We start from the raw sequence: 21,651 nt of genomic DNA on the forward strand, positions 1-21,651 counted from the left end.
GGGTTAAAAGGTAAGCAAAACAGCCCCTTTGTAAATTATTACAGTATAGGGTAGGGAGGATAAAATGCATATAATCACAAAATGGTATGAGAGGTTACAATCATTGATCTGATTTAGAGTGTGAGACCAATCAATATCTGATGAACTAACATTTAAATAAACCTAAAGGCTGAAAAGCCAACCAGAGAAAAGTCAAAGCAACTTTGAGCAGTGGTTAGGTGTGGGCTCCAAAGATAGTCACTGGATTTGAATCTAGGCTCCACTATTTAATAGGTATATAAATTTAATCACATTATTAATCTAAGTCCATTTCTTGACTTTAAAAAAGAGATAATAGTACTTTCATCATAAAGTTGTGAAACATAAAAAAAGATACTGCATTATGCCTTGATAAGCCTGGACTAATTACTATTATGTTACTGTCATTACCAGCATTGGCAAAAGCCCAAAGAGGAAAAGAACTAGTAAGTGACAGTTGGGGGGAACGACTTGAAAGTGGCTGAAATGCAGTGACTGAAGTGGGAGAGGTAAGTAGGGAACAAAGCATGAAGACTTTATGAGCTATGCCATCAAATTCCGAAGTATCTAGCCACATGTGGCTAGTTCCAGTTGAGATACGCTGTGAATGTAAAATACCAGATCTTGAAGCCCTAATATTAAAAAAAGTAAAATATCTAAATTTTTATATCAGTTACGTGTTGAAATATTTAAGTATACTAGGTTAATAAAACATTAAAATTATAATATCCAAAAGATAGAAGCAACCCAGCTGAACACTGAGAGCTAAATGGATAAATAAAATGGGGTATATACATATATGTACTACAGAAGGTTGTTTTGTAAATGCTAGGTTGGCTTCAAATCATTACTTACTTTGAGGTATGTTAAAATTTTAATTCTTAACGGTTTTTGAGAAAGCATCTAGTAATTCTCAGTTTTCAACTTTTCTGGCCAGTTGGTTATTACTGTAGGTTGTCAGTGCAAGACCAGAGTAGGAAAAATACATTTATAACAAATATGGGTCCTTAGAAGCCCATTTCATTATGGATTTTTCTTTTTGAGTTAGTGGAGGCCACATGGGCTTAACGACAAAAATAAATGTATCTACGTAGTCTAGAAATACCTAAAAGAAATTACAAAAATCTTTCATTTATGGTTACAGTTCTTTCCTAGATAGATGGAAACATTTTATGTAATTTGGCGCAGTAAGTTTTATGTTTCTACAGAGCAGTAGTGTCTGTGGACTGCCTCTGTCTAAAGCTGCTTTGAGAATTTTTAAGATTGCTAATTGGTTTTTTGTTCTAAGTCAGTACTACTTAGCTTCTAATTTTTTTCTTGTGTTCAGTAAAAGTGTAGTAGATAAAACAGATACGGAAGCAAAGTTCAAATGTTAGAGATCAAATTTTTGGAAAATTTGAAGCCATTGTGAATGAACAATTTTCCTCTTCCCTTTTTTAGAATGCAGAATAGAAGTTTAAGCATGTATGAAGTATGTGCAGAATTTTTGGCTCTTCTGCAAAAGTATAACATTGTTTTAATTGATCATATTTGGATCAATTGTATAAAATGCAGCTGATTTGAGAAGATCTAGTATATCTGTTTGATATGGTACAATTAAAATTAAGATTTCATTCATTTTTGTTTCAAATGGAGTAGCAGGCAGCTGAATTTAGAGTTGTTTTAATCCCTTGGTTTTTGTTAGTTTGTTAACACATTTTGGATAATTTACTCAGAATAAATCAATATTACTTTCGTCTGTTTGGGAGTGGTTCTGATACTGAAATTGTTTGACATTGGTTGTTTGAAATTTAAAATTTATTTTTTATAAAAAGACTTGAATTATAATGGATAGGTGATAATTTTGCTCTGTACAATACTAGAAGTATAGCTGTACCCTGTGTGTTATAATGCTTTCCAGCTTTTACCATGAAATGCTGTAAACTCATACTTTTAAATTGCCTTAGGTGCCCCTCAAAACCGTGAGTTCCATGAGGCTGGAGGATTCTAGTATCTATCAATCATGTGAATTTTCAACAATGTTGTAATTTTGTAGGAGAAAGTGATTTCTTATGGGCCTGTTGGACTTTGGTTTCTTGAGGTTTTGTTTGAGGATTGAATGAGATAACATAATATGGCTGTGGTGTCAGACACAGTGGAGCTGCTTGATAAACTAATGATTAATGTCGATGCTTTTTGAACTGTGTGCAGTGGGATCTTACTTCTTTACATGTAGGACACTATAGAGAAGCCCTTAGTCTGTCCAGAAAGCCCAGCTACCCTTCAATACTAACATTGACAACCAATGGTTAGGAGGATTCCAGACTGTAAATATTACTAAGGGCCCAACTTAACTATTCACTATTGTTCTATAAGCTTTTGAGGTTGTGCCTTCTTTAGATATCATGTCTTACCTGTCTGTGTTAGATATGATGCTCATGGATGACCATCTCTTATTCTCGCATGATCATCTCTGTTGTGGTTTCCCTGGTCTGCTCCCTAAAACTAGGTTATCTGTATCCCAGTTCCTTTCAGATGACCTGCCGAAGACAAGGTAAATGCTAGCTCTCTGGCTAGTTGAGTCACTTGAAATTGGATGTTCAGGAAAGTTGGTCATCTATGTTTTGACTTCCTGCTGTTTCTTATGTGTAGGGCATTCACAATCAACTTTCAGACTATTTTTATTGAAGTGTAATACAGAAGAAAGCACACATAAATGTACAGCTTCATTTATTAGCACAAAAGTAAAGGAGTAGAATCTTACCAACTCCCCAGAAGTCACCTTGTGATCCCTTACAATCACCACCACCTCCCAAAGGTACCTATCACTATTCTCACTTCATACCATGGTTTTTGCCCCTTCCCACTTTAACTTGTGTTAATGAAATAACAATTTTTCTTCATTTGTGATTTGCTGCTTTCGCTTTGCATCAATGGCTGTAGTTCATTTGTTGTCACCGTGTGGAATAGTCTACTAATTATGAATATATCACAGTTTGTTCTATAATTGAGCAATGTTTGTGTTGTTTTAAGTTTTTGGGTAATATCAAAGTTTGAACTTCCTTGAACATGTCTTTTGATGTACTTGATGTGTAATTTATTAGATAAATCTCAAAAGTGGAATTGCTGAGTATAAGCATATATTCAGCTTCTACTGTGAAATGTTTTTCCAAAATACACAAATTTGTACTTTCACTACTTGTAATATATGTGGGTTCCAGTTGCTCCAGATCCTCTGCAACACTGTAATATTCTTTATATTGGACCATTCAGTGGATGTGTCACTGGTTTTAATTTGAAGTTACCTGATTTTTATTTATTAGGATGAGTACTCTTTCCTGTGTTTATTGGCCATTTAGATTTCACTTTTGTGAAGTTCGTATTTCAGTCTCTTGGCCAGTTTTCAGCTGGGTTTTGTCTTGCTGGTTTGCGGGCTCTCTGTATAAAAAATCTGTATTCAAGCTCTCTGTTGGTTTTTGGTATTGAAGACATTTTTCTCTGTGTTGCTTATTACTTTTTTTACTCTGCTAATGATGGTTCAATTTATTGTGCTTTTTTATGGTTACATCTTTTTGTGTTCTGTTTAGTAAATCTTTTCCAGTTGAACTAATACTTTATTGATTTATCTTTCAGGTGCTGTTTAATTGCATGGGTTAAATTTGCATGTGGTTAGAGTACATACTCCCTAAGATTTAAACTTTATGAAATATGTTGACTTGCTTTATAGCCCAGCATATGATATAATTATGTAAATATACTGAAAAAGAATGCTATTCTCTCTAGTTATTGGGTGCATTATTCTGTACATGCTAGTTAAGTCATCAGTTAGTTGAGTTCAAATCTTTTATATTTGTACCTTTCTTTCAAACCTGTTTTATTCTATCAGTTACTGAGGTAAATGTGCTAAAATATCTTACTGTACTTCTGGATTAGTCTGTTTTTCTCTCTGTAGTTCTATTTAATTTTTGCTTTATGTATTTTGAGGCTTTGTTATGAACATACACATTTGAAGTTTTATCTTCTTGTGAATTGAACACTTTATAATGTTAAAGCATTCTAGTTTTTATATTGAAGCTTGCTTTGTTGATTAGCCTCACAAACTTTTTTTGGTTAGTTTTCGCAAGGACTGTCTTTACCCATTCTTTTTATTTTCAACCTTTCTTTTTCTTAGTTTAGGTGTATCTTTTTTAAGCAGCATGAAATTGGGTTTTTAAAACCAGTCTGGCAAATTTTGTCTTTTTAGCATATAGTCTGATATGTAATCACTGACACATTTAGTTTACGTTTACCATTATACTATTTGATTTGTTTTTGCTGTCTATTCTAGGCTGCTTTTTGTTGTTGTTTCTGTTCCTTTAAAGAAATTTTTTTAATTTTTATTTTTTTATGAGGGGACATAAATAGGTTTTATTTATTTAACAGGGATATTGGCAATTAAACCCAGGACCTTGTGCATGCTAGACATATATATTTTATCACTGAGCTATACTCTCCTCCTCCATGCTGCTTTTTTACTCTTTGAATTATTTTGTATTATTTGAATTACCCCTTCTGTTAGGTTGGTAGATGAATGACGATTATACTCTTGTTTTAGTAGTTATCCTAGAGATTATCATATATGTCTTATAAAATGTCTTTAATAAGTACTTGTACTTCTTTCCATTGAATGCAAGGACCCTTAGAACAACTGAACTCTATTTACTAGCCTGTGGATTACACTTAACCTCCCTTTCTGCCTTCTTTCCTCCCAACACAAAACATTGTTATTAATGCTTTATAAAATCAGTTTTTATTTTGATTTATTATTTATACTTTTTTATGTCTTTGTCTAGGAGAGGATCATTTTCTTCTGTCTGAGGAACACATTAACATTTCCTTTAGTCTGTGTATGCTGGGTAACAGATTCTTTCCATTTTTGTGTGTCTGAAAAATGTCTCTTTTTATTTCATTTTGAGGGATTTTGCACTGGATATAAAAGTTTAGGTTGCCAGTTACTCTTCCTCCTTTAAATTTTTTTCCTAATTTTAAAAATTATGGGTAATTTCAAATATACAGAAAGTAGAGATAACAGTAAGTTAGCCCCCCATGAATCTTTCGCCGAGCTTTGACAATTAATCTTAGAGCCAGTCTTGTTTCAAATAAATGTATCCTTAAGGTCCCTCTGTGTTCTTCATTATTTTGATGCATCAACATCTTTTAACTATTGGGAATGCAGATCAAAAGTACTTCACATCTACTAGGATGGCTATAATGTTTAAAAAATCAGATAATAAGTGTTGGTGAGGATGTGGAGAGATTGGAACCCTTACACACTGCTGGTAGGAAAATACAATGGTGTAGCTACTTAGGATAACACTCTGGTAGTTTCTCAAATGATTAAACTGAGAGTTACCATATGACCCAGTAATTCTCTATTAGGTTTATACCTAAGAGAAATGAAAACACATGATCATGTAAAAACTTGTACATGAATCTTTATGGCAGCATCATTTATAATGGCCCAAAGGTAGAAACAACCCAAATGTCCTTGAATTGATGAATAAAATGTTGTATATCTATACAAAAGAATATTATTTGGTCACAAACAGGGATGAGGTATTGATACATGTGACAACCTGGGTGGACCTTGAAAAGATGTTAAGTAAAAGAAGCCAGTCACAGAGACTGCATATTATATGACTGCACTTATGTGAAATGTCCAGTATAGGCAAATCTGTTTGACAGAAAGTAGATTAGTGGTTTCTCATGGTTTGGAGTGTTGCAGGGATAGGGAAGTGATAGGTAAGGGATACTGGTTTCTTTTTGAGAAGATGAAAATTTTTAAAATTGATTGTGGTGCTGGTTGCACATGTCTGAACATACTAAAAACTGTTGTACACTTTAAGTGGGCAAATTGTATGTGAGTTGTATGTCTATGTAGCATTAGAAAATCTTGTTTCAGTGGGGATTTGAAAGGATGTTAAGAGTAGATGTGTGTCATCAGTCTAGCATCTTACCTTTAAATCCTAAATGTGCTAAAATGCTATATATTTGTATGTTAGACAATTAAATTACTTATTTCAAAGAAAAATAAAAAATATGGCACAACAAGAACAAAGATTACTTATTTCTGAATGACATCTGAGGGATATCAAGGATTCTGAAAAGGGTTTCTTGGTTTAAGGTTAAGAAACACACAATTAATCTGTCTAGATTGGTTCTTGAAGTCAGATCTAGGTTTGAAATGTAACCTGGCAGTTTAACCTGTGTCACTGTGTGAGGAGGAGGACGTATTCAACCTGTTGTTTCTGTATCTGAAATGTATTAACAGCCGTCTGCTTCAGTTATTGAGGATTAAAAGAGCTGACATAGTGATATTTACTGACCACTATTTACTGACCACTACCTGTGGTGCCGAATGCTTGCATTTTACGTACATTTTCATTAGTCCTCACAAAACCATGTGCTCTGCTGCTTGTTACTTTATTCTTTTTTCTAATAGCTAGAAGTAAGATTAGATTAGAAATCATTTCTAATAACAGGAGAGCATAACAGTCATGATTTGGTTTAATCTCTCTATATAGAATATTGTGCTAATGTTGTTTAAAAAGATTTTTCTAGTTACTTGGAAATTGCTTATTTTAGATAAAAGGTTTATATGTCATATTTTTAAGTAAAGGAAGGAAAGTTCAGATGGAAAATCTTGAAAATATTTACCACAGTATAATTTCACATTATCTTTATGATTTTTTTTTTTAAAGAAAACCAGTTGCTTACATTGAGTGTTGTAACTTGATTACGGAAAATTTCATTTATACATAAAGGTAGAATTTGGTGAACTTTCAAAAGCACCTGTCATTTTTGACAATGATTGACATATGGCATGTCTTGTTTTATATTTATATCCCTTTACCTCACCCCTCCTGTCCCTGCAAGATTTTCTAAAATCTCAAATGTCGTTTAATGTGTCTTTCCACTTACTGTGACAACCAGAAATACCCCCCAGCACCCTTTATTTCCAAAACATTGCTTTGGCAATAGTGCGTGATTAATTGAGACCCACTTCTGTGGGGCATTGGGGTAGAGTGGTTTAAGATGTGGTTCTTTTCTGAATTCCTTGACCCACCCTGAGGTTTACTCACTTGGACAGTGGAGTAAAACCTAAGTATACAGGTTTTGATGAAGGTTTGAGAAACACTGATCTAGCATAGGGTAAAGCTTTTCTTACAGTATGGCACTCTCTTCTCTTGTCTGTTTTTGCCTGTTATTCTCATTCCTGGGGAGCCTTTCTTCAGGTTTTCCTGGCTATTTCCCAATTGGTTTTCACTGGGAAACTTTCTCTAACTGCCCTTTGTGCTTCCTCTGTACTTTGTGGTTTATTTGACTGACTCTTCCATTGGACTGCACTCCTTCAGGGAAAGATTTTTGCTTTCTGTCTTTATATCTGCATAATATTGCTTGTTAATGTTGAATGAAAGAGATGTGGAGGAAAGTCAGTATAATAGGCCAAGAATATGAGGTTGGCTTTCTCTATATTCAAGTAGAAAAGAGCAGGACTGGAGATGGAAATCTGAGGAAAAAGTTATTGTAAACTTGGTGAGAACTATGTGTGGCTTGAACAACATTTAGCACCATTGATATAAAAAGAATAAGGCTATGACAAATGCATTATTCAGCCTTAGCAGTAGATTGAATATAGGATATGTGCACCTTTAATTAAACGTTTGTGTTAGAGATAGGTGAAATGGTAATACTTATTTTCAACTAAGATCAAGATATGGATGCAGGATGTGTCTTTTAGTGTTTGAATTCTTGCAATATGTATATTAGGGGCTTCTTGGTACTATATTGGGTACTTTCTTCTAGAAACTAGACTAAACGGTGTTTTGCAAACACCTGTAATTCATATTTATTTTATTTTTGTCTTATTTAGTTCAAAGAAGAAATCTCTAAACGTTTCAAATCACATACTGACCAACTTGTGTTGATATTTGCTGGAAAAATTTTAAAAGATCAAGATACTTTGAGTCAGCATGGAATTCACGATGGACTTACTGTTCACCTTGTCATCAAAACACAAAACAGGTATGTTTTTAGAAGACATTTAGCTTTAAACTGAATAAATGTTTATATTTCTCTTTTGAAAATAACCAGTCTTGGCTTTAGATAACTTTCTGTCATTAATATTTAAATGGGTTAAAATTCATTTATTTGCTGCTGTTGATAGCAGATGTCTTTAAAAAAAAACCAGTGTGATTCAGTAATGCTGATGCTTACACATGTGATATTTTAGAAAGGTCATCTTTATTGAACTATTATATTTTTTGAATTACAGAACAAGCACATTAATACATAATTAGGTATGGTTTTTGTTTTAGGGAGATTTTTGGATAAAGATCAGAGTGACTTACCTCCTTGGCAAGCTGCAGAATCAGTAACTATATTTTATTAAATCTAAGGCACTATTCAATTTTTAAGAGGCATCCTTATTTTGTGTCCCACTAAGAAAAAATACTGCCAGTTAAATTAGTGTATTTTCTTTTCACTTAAAATTATTTTATGCTTAAAGAGCTCCAAGAGCTCCTTTAGGCTTATTTGGATATAGTATCTTATCATCAACTCTGTGCATACATACAAAGAAAATATGCATGAATAAATGTTTAAAGCCTTCTTAACCCTACTTCACTTTGAGTCTCATTCTTTTGAATTGCCTTTTGACTTAGTAATCAGTGTCCATATTTTTCCTAATGGGATGAAACTGTTCTGTCAAGAGTGTAAGTGGTGCAGCATTTCTTAGGAGTGCTACAGTATTTTCTTCAGGAGTTTGTTCCCAGCTGTTGACACCCATTCTGCAAATTTTTATGCTGGTTTTCCTCCAGTAGTAAAATTTGCTTCACTGATACAAAATTCATTCCCTGTGTTCCTGTTTCTGTGCTTTTCTATATATATAGTATCCTCATTTTGGTACCAATTAATGGTATAATCTTCCTGAAGACACTTTATGTGGTAATTAAACATAGGATGTCTCATCTAACAGTGTACTTAGTCACTCAGTTGAAATCATACAAAACACATGTGTGCAGGCGTGGCCATTGATGCCTGGCTCTCAGCAATTGTAAGAAAGATCTATTATAGAAATGGTAAAATGAAAAAACAATGCATCTTAGAATCAGTGAAAGAAGCAGTCATTTGAGTGAGATTAACAACTCTTAACTGGTATCAGATGGAAGGGGTTTCCAATAAAGTCTCCTTGTTTTTTACTTAAAGATAACATTAAGTTATACTCAGTTGTTACTTTTATTGATTTCTCAGCCTTCTTCTAGTAAAGTCTCTTTTTATTTTTTACTTTTAATAATTTTAGGTTTTGAGTAAAACTGCCTCCTAATGCTCAGGAGCTTAAAGGGGGTGTAGATAAAAAGCTGCTGATATAGTCAAGCTTTGTAATTGTGACTAGTCATTGATTCTCTTCTGTGAGGTAACCTGTCTCCCTCTATATAATCAGTATGATTGAAAGTAATGAAGTATTTATATACATTATACTCAAGGAGGGGCAGTTGAAGTATAATTTGGATTTTGTGAGGTTTTACTATCTATGTTTCTTTATATTTGTGTTCCTACTGCTTAGTTATCTCAAGGTATTTGCTTTATGATAATTTGGGTTGGTCTGAAAACTTACATTTTATTTCTGGGTATTGGAATTTCAGGGGTTGTTTAAAACTAACTAGCTCCATTGTTTACACCAGGATGTAATTATTTTTCCTAGGCCTCAGGATCATTCAGCTCAGCAAACAAGCACCAGTGGAAGCAATGTTACCACATCATCAGCTCCTAGTAGTAGCTCCACATCTGGTTCTGCTACTAGCAGCCCATTTGGTTTAGGTATGTGTTCTTAGTCATTTTTTATAGGAATGAAAAAAACTTCCCTTCTTCCCCAGATGGTTTTGAATAAAATGACAGAATTAAACATTAGCAACAACAACAAAAGGTTCTATAGCTTATTTCTGTAATTGGAGATATTAAAGGAGTAGTTGGGAATACAGATGTGCTTATTTAGCTTGTATTTACATAAAACAAGTGGTTAATAAGTGACACCTTTTTTTGCATTCTTTTTTAAGTATAATCAGTTTACAATATTGTGTCAATTTCTGGTGTACAGCATAGTGTTTCAGTCATACCTATACAGACATATGTTTTCATATTTTTTTTCATTTTAGGTTACTACAAGATACTGAATATAGTTTCCTGTGCTAAAGTATATAAACTTGTTGTTTATATAATAGTTAGTATCTGCAGATCTTGAACTCCCAATTTATCCCTCCACATCTCTTTTACTCCCTGGCAACCATAAGTTTGTTCTCTTATGTCTGTAAGTCTGTTTCTGTTTTGTAAATAAGTTTATTTATATCTTTTTTTTAGATTCCACATGTAAGTGATAAACAGTATTTCTCTTTCTGGCTTACTTCACTTAGAACGACAATCTCCAGGTCCATCCATGTTGCCGCAAATGGCATTATTTCATTCTTTTTTATGGCTGAATAGTACTCCATTGTATATATACCACATCTTCCTTATCCATTCATCAGTTGATGGACGTTTAGGTTGCTTCCATGTCTGAGCTATTGTAAAAAGTGCTGCTGTGAACATTGGGTTGCTTGTGTCTTTTCGAATTACAGTTTTCTCCAGGTATGTGTCCAGGAGTGGGATTGCTGGATCATATGGTAGGCCTATTTTTAGTTTTTTAAGGAACCTCCATATACTGTTTTCCATAATGGCTACACCAAACTACGTTCCCACCAACAGTGGTAGAGGATTCCATTCCTCTCCTCTCCACACCCTTGATCATTTGTAGACTTTTTAATGATGGCCATTCTGACTGGTGTAAAGTGATACTTTATTGTAGTTTTGATTTGCATTTCTCTAATAATTAGTGATGATGAGTTTTTTCTTGTGCTTGTTGGCCATCTGGATGTCTTTGGAGAGATGTCTGTTTAGGTCTTCTGCCCATTTTTTGATTGGGTTTCATTTCTTTTTTTTTTTTGATAGTAATCTGTGGGCTGTTTGTGTATTTTGGAAGTTAGTCCTTTGTTTGTTACATCATTTGTAAATACTTTTTCTCATTCTATAGATTGTTTTTTCATTTTTTGATGGTATTCTTAGCTGTGCAGAAACTTTTAATTAGGTCACATTTGTTCATTTTTGCTTTTATTTCCATTACTCTAGGAGCCAGTTGGAAAAAAACATTGCTGCAATTTATGTCACAGTTCTCTGACTTTGTTTTCCTCTGGGAATTTTATTTTTGAGTTTATTTTTGTATATAGTGTTAGAGAATATTCTAATTTCATTCTTTAACAGGTAGCTGTCCAGCTTTCTCAGCACCACTTATTGAAGAGACTGTCTTTTCTCCATTGTATATTCTTACCTCTTTTGTTGTAGATTAATTGACCATAAGTACATGGGTTTATTTCTGGACTTTATATCCTGTTCCATTGATCTATGTGTCTGGAAGTCAGGGAGCATGATTCCTTTAGCTCTGTCCTTTCTCAAGGTTGTTTTGACTATTTGGGGTCTTTTATGTTTCCATACAGATTTTAACATTTTTCTAGTTTTGTGAAAAATGTCTTTGGTAATTTGATAGAGATTGCATTGAATCTGTAGATTGCCTTGGGTAGTTTTAACAATATCGATTCTTTAATCCAAGAACATGGTATATCTTTCCATCTGTTTGTGTTGTCTTCAGTTTCTTTCATCAGTGTCTTATAGTTTTCAGAGTACAGGTTCTTTGCCTCTTTAGATAGGTTTATTCCTAGGTTTTCTATTTTTGATGCAGTGGTAAATGGGATTGTTTACTTCATTTCTCTTTCTGATATTTTGTTGTTGGTTTACAGAAATGTAACTGACTACTGTATATTAATTTTGTATCCTGCAACTTTACCGAATTCATTGATGAGCTCTATTAGTTTTCTGGTAGCATCTTTAGGATTTTCTACGTATAGTATCATGTCATGTGCAAACAGTGACAGTTTTACTTCTTCTTTTCCAATTTGGATTCCTTTTATTTATTTTTCTTCTCTGATTGCTATGGCTAAGACTTAAAAACTATGCTGAATAAAAGTGATGAGAGTGGGCCTCCTTGTCTCATTCCTCATCTTAGGGAAAATGCTTTCATCTTTTCAGCATTAAGTATGATATTAGCTGTGGGTTTGTCATATATGGCCTTTGTTGTGTTGAGGTATGTTCCCTTCTATGCTCACTTTCTAGAGAGTTTTCATCATAAATGGGTGTTGAGTTTTATCAAGCTTTTTCTGCATCTATTGAGATGATCTTATGGTTTTTGTTCTTCAATTTGTTAATTTGGTAATCACATTGATTTGCAGATATTGAAAAATCCTTGCATCTGTGGGGTAAATAACACTTGATCATGGTGTATGATCCCTTTAATGCATTGTTCGAGTTGATTTGTTAGTATTTTGTTGAAGATTTTTGAGTCTATATTCATAAGTGATATTGGCCTGTAATTTGTGTGTGTGTATACGATATCTTTGTCTGATTTTGGTATCAGGGTGATGGTGGCCTCAGAATGAGTTCAGAAGTGTTCCTTCCTCTGCAATTTTTTGGAATAGTTTCAGAAAGATAGGTGTTAACTCTAAACTAAATGTTTGGTAGAATTTGCCTATGAAGCCATCTGGTCCTGGACTTTGGGAGTTTTTAAATTACTGATTTGATTTCAGTACAGGTAATTGGTCTATTCATATTTTCTGTTTCTTCCTGGTTCAGTTTTGGCAAATTGTACCTTTCTAAGAAATTGTCTGTTTCTTCTAGGTTGTCCTTTTTGTTGATGTATAGTTGCTCGTAGTAGCCTCTTAGAATTGACACATTTCTTTTTAGTAATGACAGAGATGTAATGTATGTATACGTAATCCGACCACATAATTGACTCTGGGGAAAATTAGCTAACTGATTTTAAGCTAACCCCCGAACACAATTTTCTCATTTGTAAAATGAAGTGATCAGACTGCATTAGTGATTTTCTAACAGTTCCAAACACACACAGAAAGACGGGCCTTGGAGCAAGCCCAGTGGTTAAGGATATCTTGCATCAGCCAAAACCACTTTTCTTATATCAGTTTTTACACTGAGGTTCTGTGGGAGGTTTGTTGGGGAAAAGAGTATTCTGAAGCTAACCATAGTTGAACTAGATAGATAAATGGCTTAGTGCTTTTTTAATTTTCTAAGTTGTATGATAAGTGTACCTTGAGATGACATCTTAAGAAATATGTACAGTTCTCACATAGTAAGGATCGTATCTTTTATCTTTTCAGAAAGTGTTGTTTTAGTAATTTAGTTCTACTTTGCCAACTGTTTGAAACATTTAGGGCATGGCATGGATTCACAATTTTTTTTTTAATGTTTAATGCCCTTATTTTCTAAAATTTTAGGCTAAACATTTCTCTTTTGGTTAAGATACATGAGTTTTAGATGGCAAAAATTACTAACACAGTAGATTAGGATGCAATTATTTAGTGTTCTGACTCTTGAAAGGTATTGAGGTAAACCTCTCCCCTCTTTCCTTATTTTATAGGGAAAGAAATTGAAGCCCACAGAGGCTTTTAGTTAATTTATCTGTTACCATACGCCTCCTTAATCCTTTCATTTCTTGTTTTGTTCCCACCCCCTGTCTTAGGTACTTTTCTCTGTCAGTTAACTCCATTTACCCTTTGTACTCAGGTTTTCTTTTCCTGTCTCTTCTCATGAAGGTCTGTTTCATGTTTAAAAGCCACAGAATACCACTACCACCCTTTCTTTTGCTTCCTTTCTCAGCTGTCTTTGGAAAAGGCATTTTCTGTTTTCTGTCTCTATTTCCCTTTCACTAAATTTGCTGTTCCCTATTTCTTCCCCTTACCACTTCACTGTAGATTCCCTTGATAAGGTCACCATTGACCTCTTAGCTCCCCTAATTTAGTGGATACTTTTTTAGATTCTTAGATACTTTTAGATGAAAAGAAAGTGATTTAAAATCTAAATCCCTCTCTTCTAATGCTTGTCAGTCTTTCTTTGAAATGTTCTTCCTTTAATTTCTGATACTGTTTTCCCCTGGTTAATTTTCTGCCCAGTTTTTTTCTTTCTCATTTGTAGGTCTTTTCTTCCTGTTTCTTATGTTGGTATTGTTTCCCAAGTTCTGCCTTGTATTTCCTCTTCTTTCCTCTATTTTCCAAAAGTGACATTATCCTGTCACTATAACGTGGTGACTCAAATCTTTACCTCAAGCCACATCACTTCTGAACTTGTATTCACCTCTGCATATTACCTGATGTTCTCTTAAGTACTTTAGCCTGTATGTGTCTCTTTAGAAAGCAAAGAACAAAACAAATATAAACATTCATCATTATGTCTCTCAAACTCCTACCTCTCCCCAGTCAAATCTCTTAATCCATAATCTCTTCTCTGTCCCACCCCATGCAATTACTCTGTTCTGTTGCTACTTCCTTGATGCAGGTCATCAACTTTTAAAAATGCTTACTCTGTGTTATTTCCACACTGTTATTAGAAAATCTTCAGTGACTCTTCTGCTTAAAACCTTTCAACACTTTTTGTGATGTAGCACTCATTTGTGTCTCCATTCTCATTTTTTACTGTACCTCAACAGTTACACTAGTCAGGACAGGCTATCCTGTGGTAATAGATAACCCCAGAGTCAGTGGCTTATTACCACAAAGCTTAATTTCTTGCTTCAAAGCTTTTCTTCATGCTACATGTTTTTCACTGGTCAGTGAGACCTCCATCTACATAATCCTCAGGGACTTAAGCTGATGAAATTCTGCTGTCTTGTAGCTGTACCACTTGAAATATGCCAGAAGAGACAGCTAAAGTGTCTCAAGGCAGATCTTTTATTTTATACTTGGGCCAGAAGTGACATATTATTTCTTGCAGTCCTTTGATCATAGCTAGTCACGTGGGCCTATCCAAAAACAAAAGAAACATAAGGCTGCACATGGGATGTTTTGTGAGCACTGCTATCTGCCATTTCATCATACTGAATTTTTGGGGGTTTCAAGAGTACATCAGTACTCCTGTTCTCTCTGCTTTTGTATATATTTATTGTACCTAGGATGAAATATTCCAGTGCTCCCTACTTCACACCAACTTTTCATTTTCCAAACTCATTAAGTGCCGTCTTGTGGGAAAGCAGCCATTTCACTTAGGTACTATATTATCATATCCTGTGACCTTCTCTGTTGTACTTTGCATTTGTTTTTCTTGTCTGTCTTTCCCACTAGATTGAGTTCTGTGTCTTTCTTGTCACCTTATTCCCAACATGTAGCACAGTACCTGGCTTATAAAGAAGTGCTCAGTAAGTGAGGAATGAATGCATTCAGTTGGTTATATAATTTTACAAAGTTTTACGATAAGCACATAATCATCATCTTTGATCTGTTAGGTTTCTCTATGATTTAATTCCTTCAGAGAGACATCTGTTTCTTGATGGTTGGTAGCTCTGTTCCAACCAGAGTAACAGATGAATTCTAATTGTTAAACTAGTCTTCTGAAAAGAGATTATTAGAAGTATAATCTAGTGTATTTTTCTCATTTCTTTCTTAAGTGAGCATATTCTAGGGTGTTCTTTCAGGCGCCAACAATTTCTCCAGCACTGCCTGGACAGGTGTCCAGTAGTTCAATCTGATACTACCTACCTGAAGTTGGTGTCAGATCTCACAACTTAAAAGGCTGTCCCCCATGACTTGCCCTACTTCACATACCAGTGAAAGTATTCTTACTGGCACCTGTACTTGCTGGTAGGCTATAAATTAGGTGTTCTCACAACCTCCTTCTCAGGTTTGGTGATTTGATAAAATGGCTCACAGGACTCGGGAAAACACTACTTAAATTTACCACTTTAGTATAAAGGATACACCTCAGACGTAGACAAATGGAAGAGAGAGACGCATAGGGCAAGGCATTTGGGTGGGGGAGAGTGCATAGCTTCTCCCTTTCTTGGCTTGTCACCCTAATAGCATCTAGATGTGTTCACCAACCCAGAAACTCTGAATCTCACTGCCTAAGAGTTTCCCAGAACTCAGTCTCTAAGCCCCTCTGCCCTTCCTAGGGGTTGGTGGGTGGGGCTGAAAGTTCAACTTCCTAATCACTTGGTCTTTCTGGTGGCCATCCATCCTGAGGCTACCTAAGGGCCCCACCCTATGTAACATCATTAGCATAAATGAAGTGTAGTCTCCAGGGGCTTGTTATGAATAACAAGACATTCCCTTCACTTAGGAAATTCTAAGGGTTTTAGGATCAAAGATCCTATATGCAAAGATCAAATATATTTTTATATTATACCACACAGAAGAAACATATACTTATTTGATTTTATTTCTTAAATATCAAAGTGAATATATTTTTAACTAGTTCATAAAATTAAACATGTATGTACAAAAGTAATAGGAATTCTATTTTTGCTTTAGAATAAATGGTTTTCTGTAATGGGCTGTTGATTCAGTTAATATTTCTTGCATCTTCATATTTTAGCACAGTCATGTTAACGATAAAATTTCTGACTTTAATTTATATGTCTTTTTCCCTTTATCTTCTTAGGTGGCCTTGGAGGACTTGCAGGCCTAAGTAGCTTGGGTTTGAATACTACCAACTTCTCTGAACTACAGAGTCAGATGCAGCGGCAACTTATGTCCAATCCTGAAATGATGGTCCAGATCATGGAGAATCCCTTTGTCCAGAGCATGCTCTCAAATCCTGACCTGATGAGGCAGTTAATTATGGCCAATCCGCAAATGCAGCAGTTGATACAGAGAAATCCAGAAATTAGTCATATGCTGAATAATCCAGATATTATGAGACAAGTATGTGGAAAATTCTTTCAGTTGAGTTAGCTAAGAAATTATATACTTACTTCTTTCTATTTAATTTTCTGTGTTTAAAGAGCTCACCATATATGTATGATTAAATTAAAAAAAATTCCTAATCCTTGTTTAGGAAAACTAAACAAAGCACTGATTTGAACTATTTGAACTTTGAACTTCTGCTGTGTTTTAAAGATCTTAATAAATAGTTATTTTGCAGATTTAAGAATCAAAGAGTCCAGTTCAAGAGATGGGCATTCACTCATAACAAACTGCCTTTTTTCCTCTTGATATTTGAATATTAGCTTGCTTTCTGAGGTGAAATCCAGCAAGAATTACTTAAAATAATTTTCTAATTTAAAATATGAAGACTGCTAATTTCATAGAATTAGAAAACTTACAAAATTATCTGTAGCAGTTAATAGCTAAAATAATTTATGTGTATTTTTGTGCCCTTTTTTCCCCATTGGAAATCTTTTTCTTAGACATTGGAACTTGCCAGGAACCCAGCAATGATGCAGGAAATGATGAGAAACCAGGACCGAGCCTTAAGCAACCTAGAAAGCATCCCAGGGGGATATAATGCTTTACGGCGCATGTACACAGATATTCAGGAACCAATGCTGAGTGCTGCTCAGGAACAGGTGATAACACTGGCTCTGAGGCTCAGGCCAAGGCTCCTTTTATAACACAAATGTGTGTGATTGAGGGGTACCTTTGTGTGTGGAATGCAGTTTCATTTAAAAAGAGTTTCGTATCTGATATTTAAGACAAAAGCTTATTCTTCATGCTTTTTTTTTGTGTCTTTTATTACAGTTTGGTGGTAATCCATTTGCTTCCTTAGTGAGCAATACATCCTCAGGTGAAGGTAGCCAGCCTTCCCGTACAGAAAATAGAGATCCATTACCCAATCCATGGGCTCCACAGGCTTCCCAGAGTTCATCAGCTTCCAGCGGCACCACCAGCGCTGTGGGGGGCACTAGTGGCAGTGCTGCCAGTGGCACTGCTGGGCAGAGTTCTACTGCGCCAAATTTGGGGCCTGGAGTAGGAGGTATGCTCATAACAACTGATGGTTTTTCCCTTTGTTGTCCTCACTTATTTCAATAGTGAAAACATCTCTTATACTGTTACTCTGTGCTTTTGTATGAGGGACAGCTTTTATGAACTATCTTCTCATGTTGCAAGATATTTTTTTTTGTTTGTTTTTTAAGGAAGCTGTAAATATGTAAGGATTAATATAATCACTTCAAGTGCATTATAATGCAAAAGGTTACTGAAGATTTCCAGAGGCATTTTTGTGTTTTTGTCTTCTCAAGATGGTTTGGGAGAAGTGGCCTTTTCCTTTCAACAATATAGGAAAATGAAACTGTAGGGGTAACACAGTTACCTGTGTACTTATCACTGGAACACATTTTTCTTGCCTTGAGTCCAGTTTCGTATTCTTTTATAGAAATCAGTGGGTATCCACTCCTGATACCTGGGCTAAACCAGCTGCATCAGAGCACCTGCCAGATTTGGTAAAAATCAGATTTCTAGGTGTTAACCACGGACCTTGTGAATCAGAATTCTCCACAGTGGGGTTTAAGGTTTGTGTTTGTGTAAAGTTGCTGGAGATTCTGATGTGTGACCAGATTAGGAATTTGCTTTTGGTCATTTTTCTGTAGACTAGACTCAATAAATGAGTCTTTTCATCTGCCCTTTTTTCAACTATTCAGATATTTACATGCTAAGAATTAGGCCCAGAGTCAGCAGCCAGAATGAAGATTTTAGTCCCAGTATGTGGCACGTAAGTGAGAAGAGATGAAAGCTTGGGGCACTTTCCTAAGGTGAGAGTGACTAGGTATGTTTTAAAAGATCCTTACATGTTAGCAGAGGAAGTGGATACTGGATGAGGAATTTTTTTAAAGAATTCATTACTGAGAGGAAAAAATCAGAATGGTTACTGTAGTATATATTCTTTCCTATAATAAAGTGGGTGTCATGAGGTTTTTGGATAAAATACAGGTTTTATAAAAATTTAATGCCATTTTTAAAAATTGAAGTATAGATATAACATTAGATTAGCTTCAGGTATAAAATGTAATGATTCAATATTTATATATATTTCAGAATGATTACTGTGATCAGTCTAGTTAAACATCCAAAGTAATACCATATTTAAATCAAGGAAGAAAATTAACCTGCTCTGTATTTTACTTACTGCTTATTTGATTCTTATTGGCAAACTTTTGAGAGAGATGCTTTATTCATATTTTAAGGGTCTAAGAGCAGAGACAGCAAGGTTTCAGTCATTTCCCAACTGATGGGCAAATTGTTGTTTTTACTTTAGCATGGTGTCTATAGAATCAACTTCGTCTTACAAATGAATAATTGGTTTTGCAACTTTTTACTCAATTATTTTATTGAATGGCTTGATGCTTTGTTTAAGGTTTCATGTTAATATTTCCATCAAAGGAAAATAAGAAACAGCAAAAATTAATGTACCCTGGCTTAACAAATTGTTAACGCATTTTTGTACTATTATGATTTTTACTTAACTCTTTGAAGTTAGATTCACATACATATTCATAAACACACTATATACCTGAAAGGTGAGATTCTTGACTCTTCTTTTGCTCTGTAAGCATATTTTTCCTGCAAAGGGATAATAATACTTTAAGACTTTGCAGACCAAGAGGCAAAATCAAGAATATTATGTTACGAGAGAAAGCAAAATAGCACAAGTTTGTTTTTGTTTTTGATGGAATTAAAATGTAATTATAATTGGATATAATGTTTTCTTATACATATCTGCTAATGATAGGAATGGAATTCTTAAGGAATAACATTTTGCTTAATTGATGTTCACAGTGTTCCATTTTGTTACTGGCAGATCATTTGCAAATGCTCTTTTATAAATACTGATATATAATGAGATTTTAAATTTCATTTCATTCAGATATGTATTCATTTCAAGAACGTATGATCTTAAATGGCATATGCATCATTTGGAAAGAATTTATAGGATTCTGTTAGATTCTTCTTTGCTTTTAGGATATCATTGTAGTTTAACCACTTCTAATTGAAGGTTAGGTGGTAGTGCCTCAACTATACAGTTAAGTGAATTTTAAAATGTGGAAATTTCTTTGTGCTTGCACTGAGGCCCCAAAAATGCTTCTGGAATTACAGTGTGAGCTCAAAAGTATATCTACTGCAAATTTATGGGAATGGAGATCTTGCTGCTTGTTTTAACTTGACAGCACAAGAATGTATAAAGCAGTTTGACGTTGCTTGTGATTCAGACAGTTTCAGTTGTAGTAATGAATTACCACAGTCTGAGTTTGGCATGTAAATGATGTTTCACCTTGTATTTTGGGGTTGAATTCATTGAGAGACATTACCAAGTCTCTAGCAAAAGATAATCTTCAAAGTCATTTAGTGTTTGATAATGGTGATTGTTTCAGAAGAATTTCAGTCTTAGCCCTGAACTTAAAAAAAAATGGCAACAAAATTTTACCTCTGTTAAGCCATCAAACTACTGTAAGCAGAAAAAAACTGGTTGGACAAGTCAAGATAAATCTGAGAAAAGTTCATGGAATTGACTATGGTTAAGTTCACAAAGGTGAATGAAGTTCACCTGATGCTCCTACTCATTGAATAACATGATAGTTCAAAATATTTTGGAGAGTACTTGTTGATGAATAAGACAGTGAATAACTGTTATCTTTAAATACCTCATATTTTTACAGGCATTGTATCTTTCTCCAACTAATCCTTTTAATCCTTCACATGGGTTTTTATCATCAGAGGTAGCACATCTTATCATATTCTACTTCACGTTGTACCAAATGAATGTTTTCTCAACTTTGAAAATAGTTTGGCCTGTAGTTACTCCATGTAGACTGCTTATAGAGGCTAATTTTTCTGTTACTTCAAACTTGGTATTCACTTCTCAAACAAGAACTGAGCAGTAACATTTAACAATTCATCAAGAACCAAGGAATCTACTAAAAATAATTTGCATTGGTTTTTAATTGGTTATTGATGTTGAGCCCAATTGTCCTTAACATTTGAGAAACTATTCTCTTTGAAAGGCTAATAGTCTTTAAACAAGTTGGTTTTCTCTGGACACATTTATTTGGCTGCTGCAATGAAGATTTAATCACCGCTAGTATACTGGTTTCCTTGCTTGGCTAGCACATAAGCCATTTGAGAACTTAACTTTGCAGCCTTATTTTTATTTTTTATTTTTGTGAAGAAATTTGGCAATGATGAGATACTCTATATTTTGTATTTTTCTTACTTCCTTTTCTGTGAGTGGGAGTATTGTGATGAGTGCTCTGTCTAGTAATGTTGAAGTATATTGTATTCTTTTAGTGTCATTGCATGGTAAACATGGTGTTTTGCCATCTCTTTTGATAAAATAATCCATACTCTGCTGTGCCTTAAAAGCACATTGATAGTTCAGTTCTCTTTTTCTTCTGTTCTCACGTGACTGGTATGCACTGGTAATGAAAAAAGAAATAACAGCATGCTACAGTGACTCATGTGGCATGAGGTACAGCTGAGTCACTGTGATTTGTGGAACACGGAACAGCAATGTGTAGTATGATAGTGCAGCGTGGAGCCTTTGTTGAAACTACTCAACTGCTTTTGTAGTACAAGAGCAACCATAGACAAGAAATGAGGGAGCATGACCATGTTCTAATTAAAATGTTATTTGTGGACACTGAAGTTTGAATTTCATATGGTTCTCACATTTCATAAATTTTTTTCATTAACCATTTAAAAATGTAAAAAAAATCGTAAAAACCATTTTAGCTCATGGGCTGTACGAAAACAG

At 34.5% G+C, this 21,651-nt stretch overlaps 1 protein-coding gene across 2 annotated transcripts in view; it reads left to right on the top strand.

The window, feature by feature from the left end:
- Window positions 1-21,651, top strand: part of UBQLN1 (ubiquilin 1) — a 40,205-nt gene that overhangs the window by 9,205 nt on the left and 9,349 nt on the right. For both annotated transcript variants that reach the window (XM_031447188.2, XM_031447189.2), the window contains exons 2-6: window positions 7,910-8,061; window positions 9,740-9,855; window positions 16,567-16,829; window positions 17,315-17,473; window positions 17,646-17,880. In XM_031447188.2, coding sequence (XP_031303048.1) covers window positions 7,910-8,061; window positions 9,740-9,855; window positions 16,567-16,829; window positions 17,315-17,473; window positions 17,646-17,880 — 925 coding nt within the window. The remainder of the gene's footprint in view (window positions 1-7,909; window positions 8,062-9,739; window positions 9,856-16,566; window positions 16,830-17,314; window positions 17,474-17,645; window positions 17,881-21,651) is intronic.

This window comes from Camelus dromedarius, chromosome 10, assembly GCF_036321535.1.
Source record: "Camelus dromedarius isolate mCamDro1 chromosome 10, mCamDro1.pat, whole genome shotgun sequence".
In the NCBI taxonomy this organism is placed as follows: Eukaryota; Metazoa; Chordata; class Mammalia; order Artiodactyla; family Camelidae; genus Camelus; species Camelus dromedarius.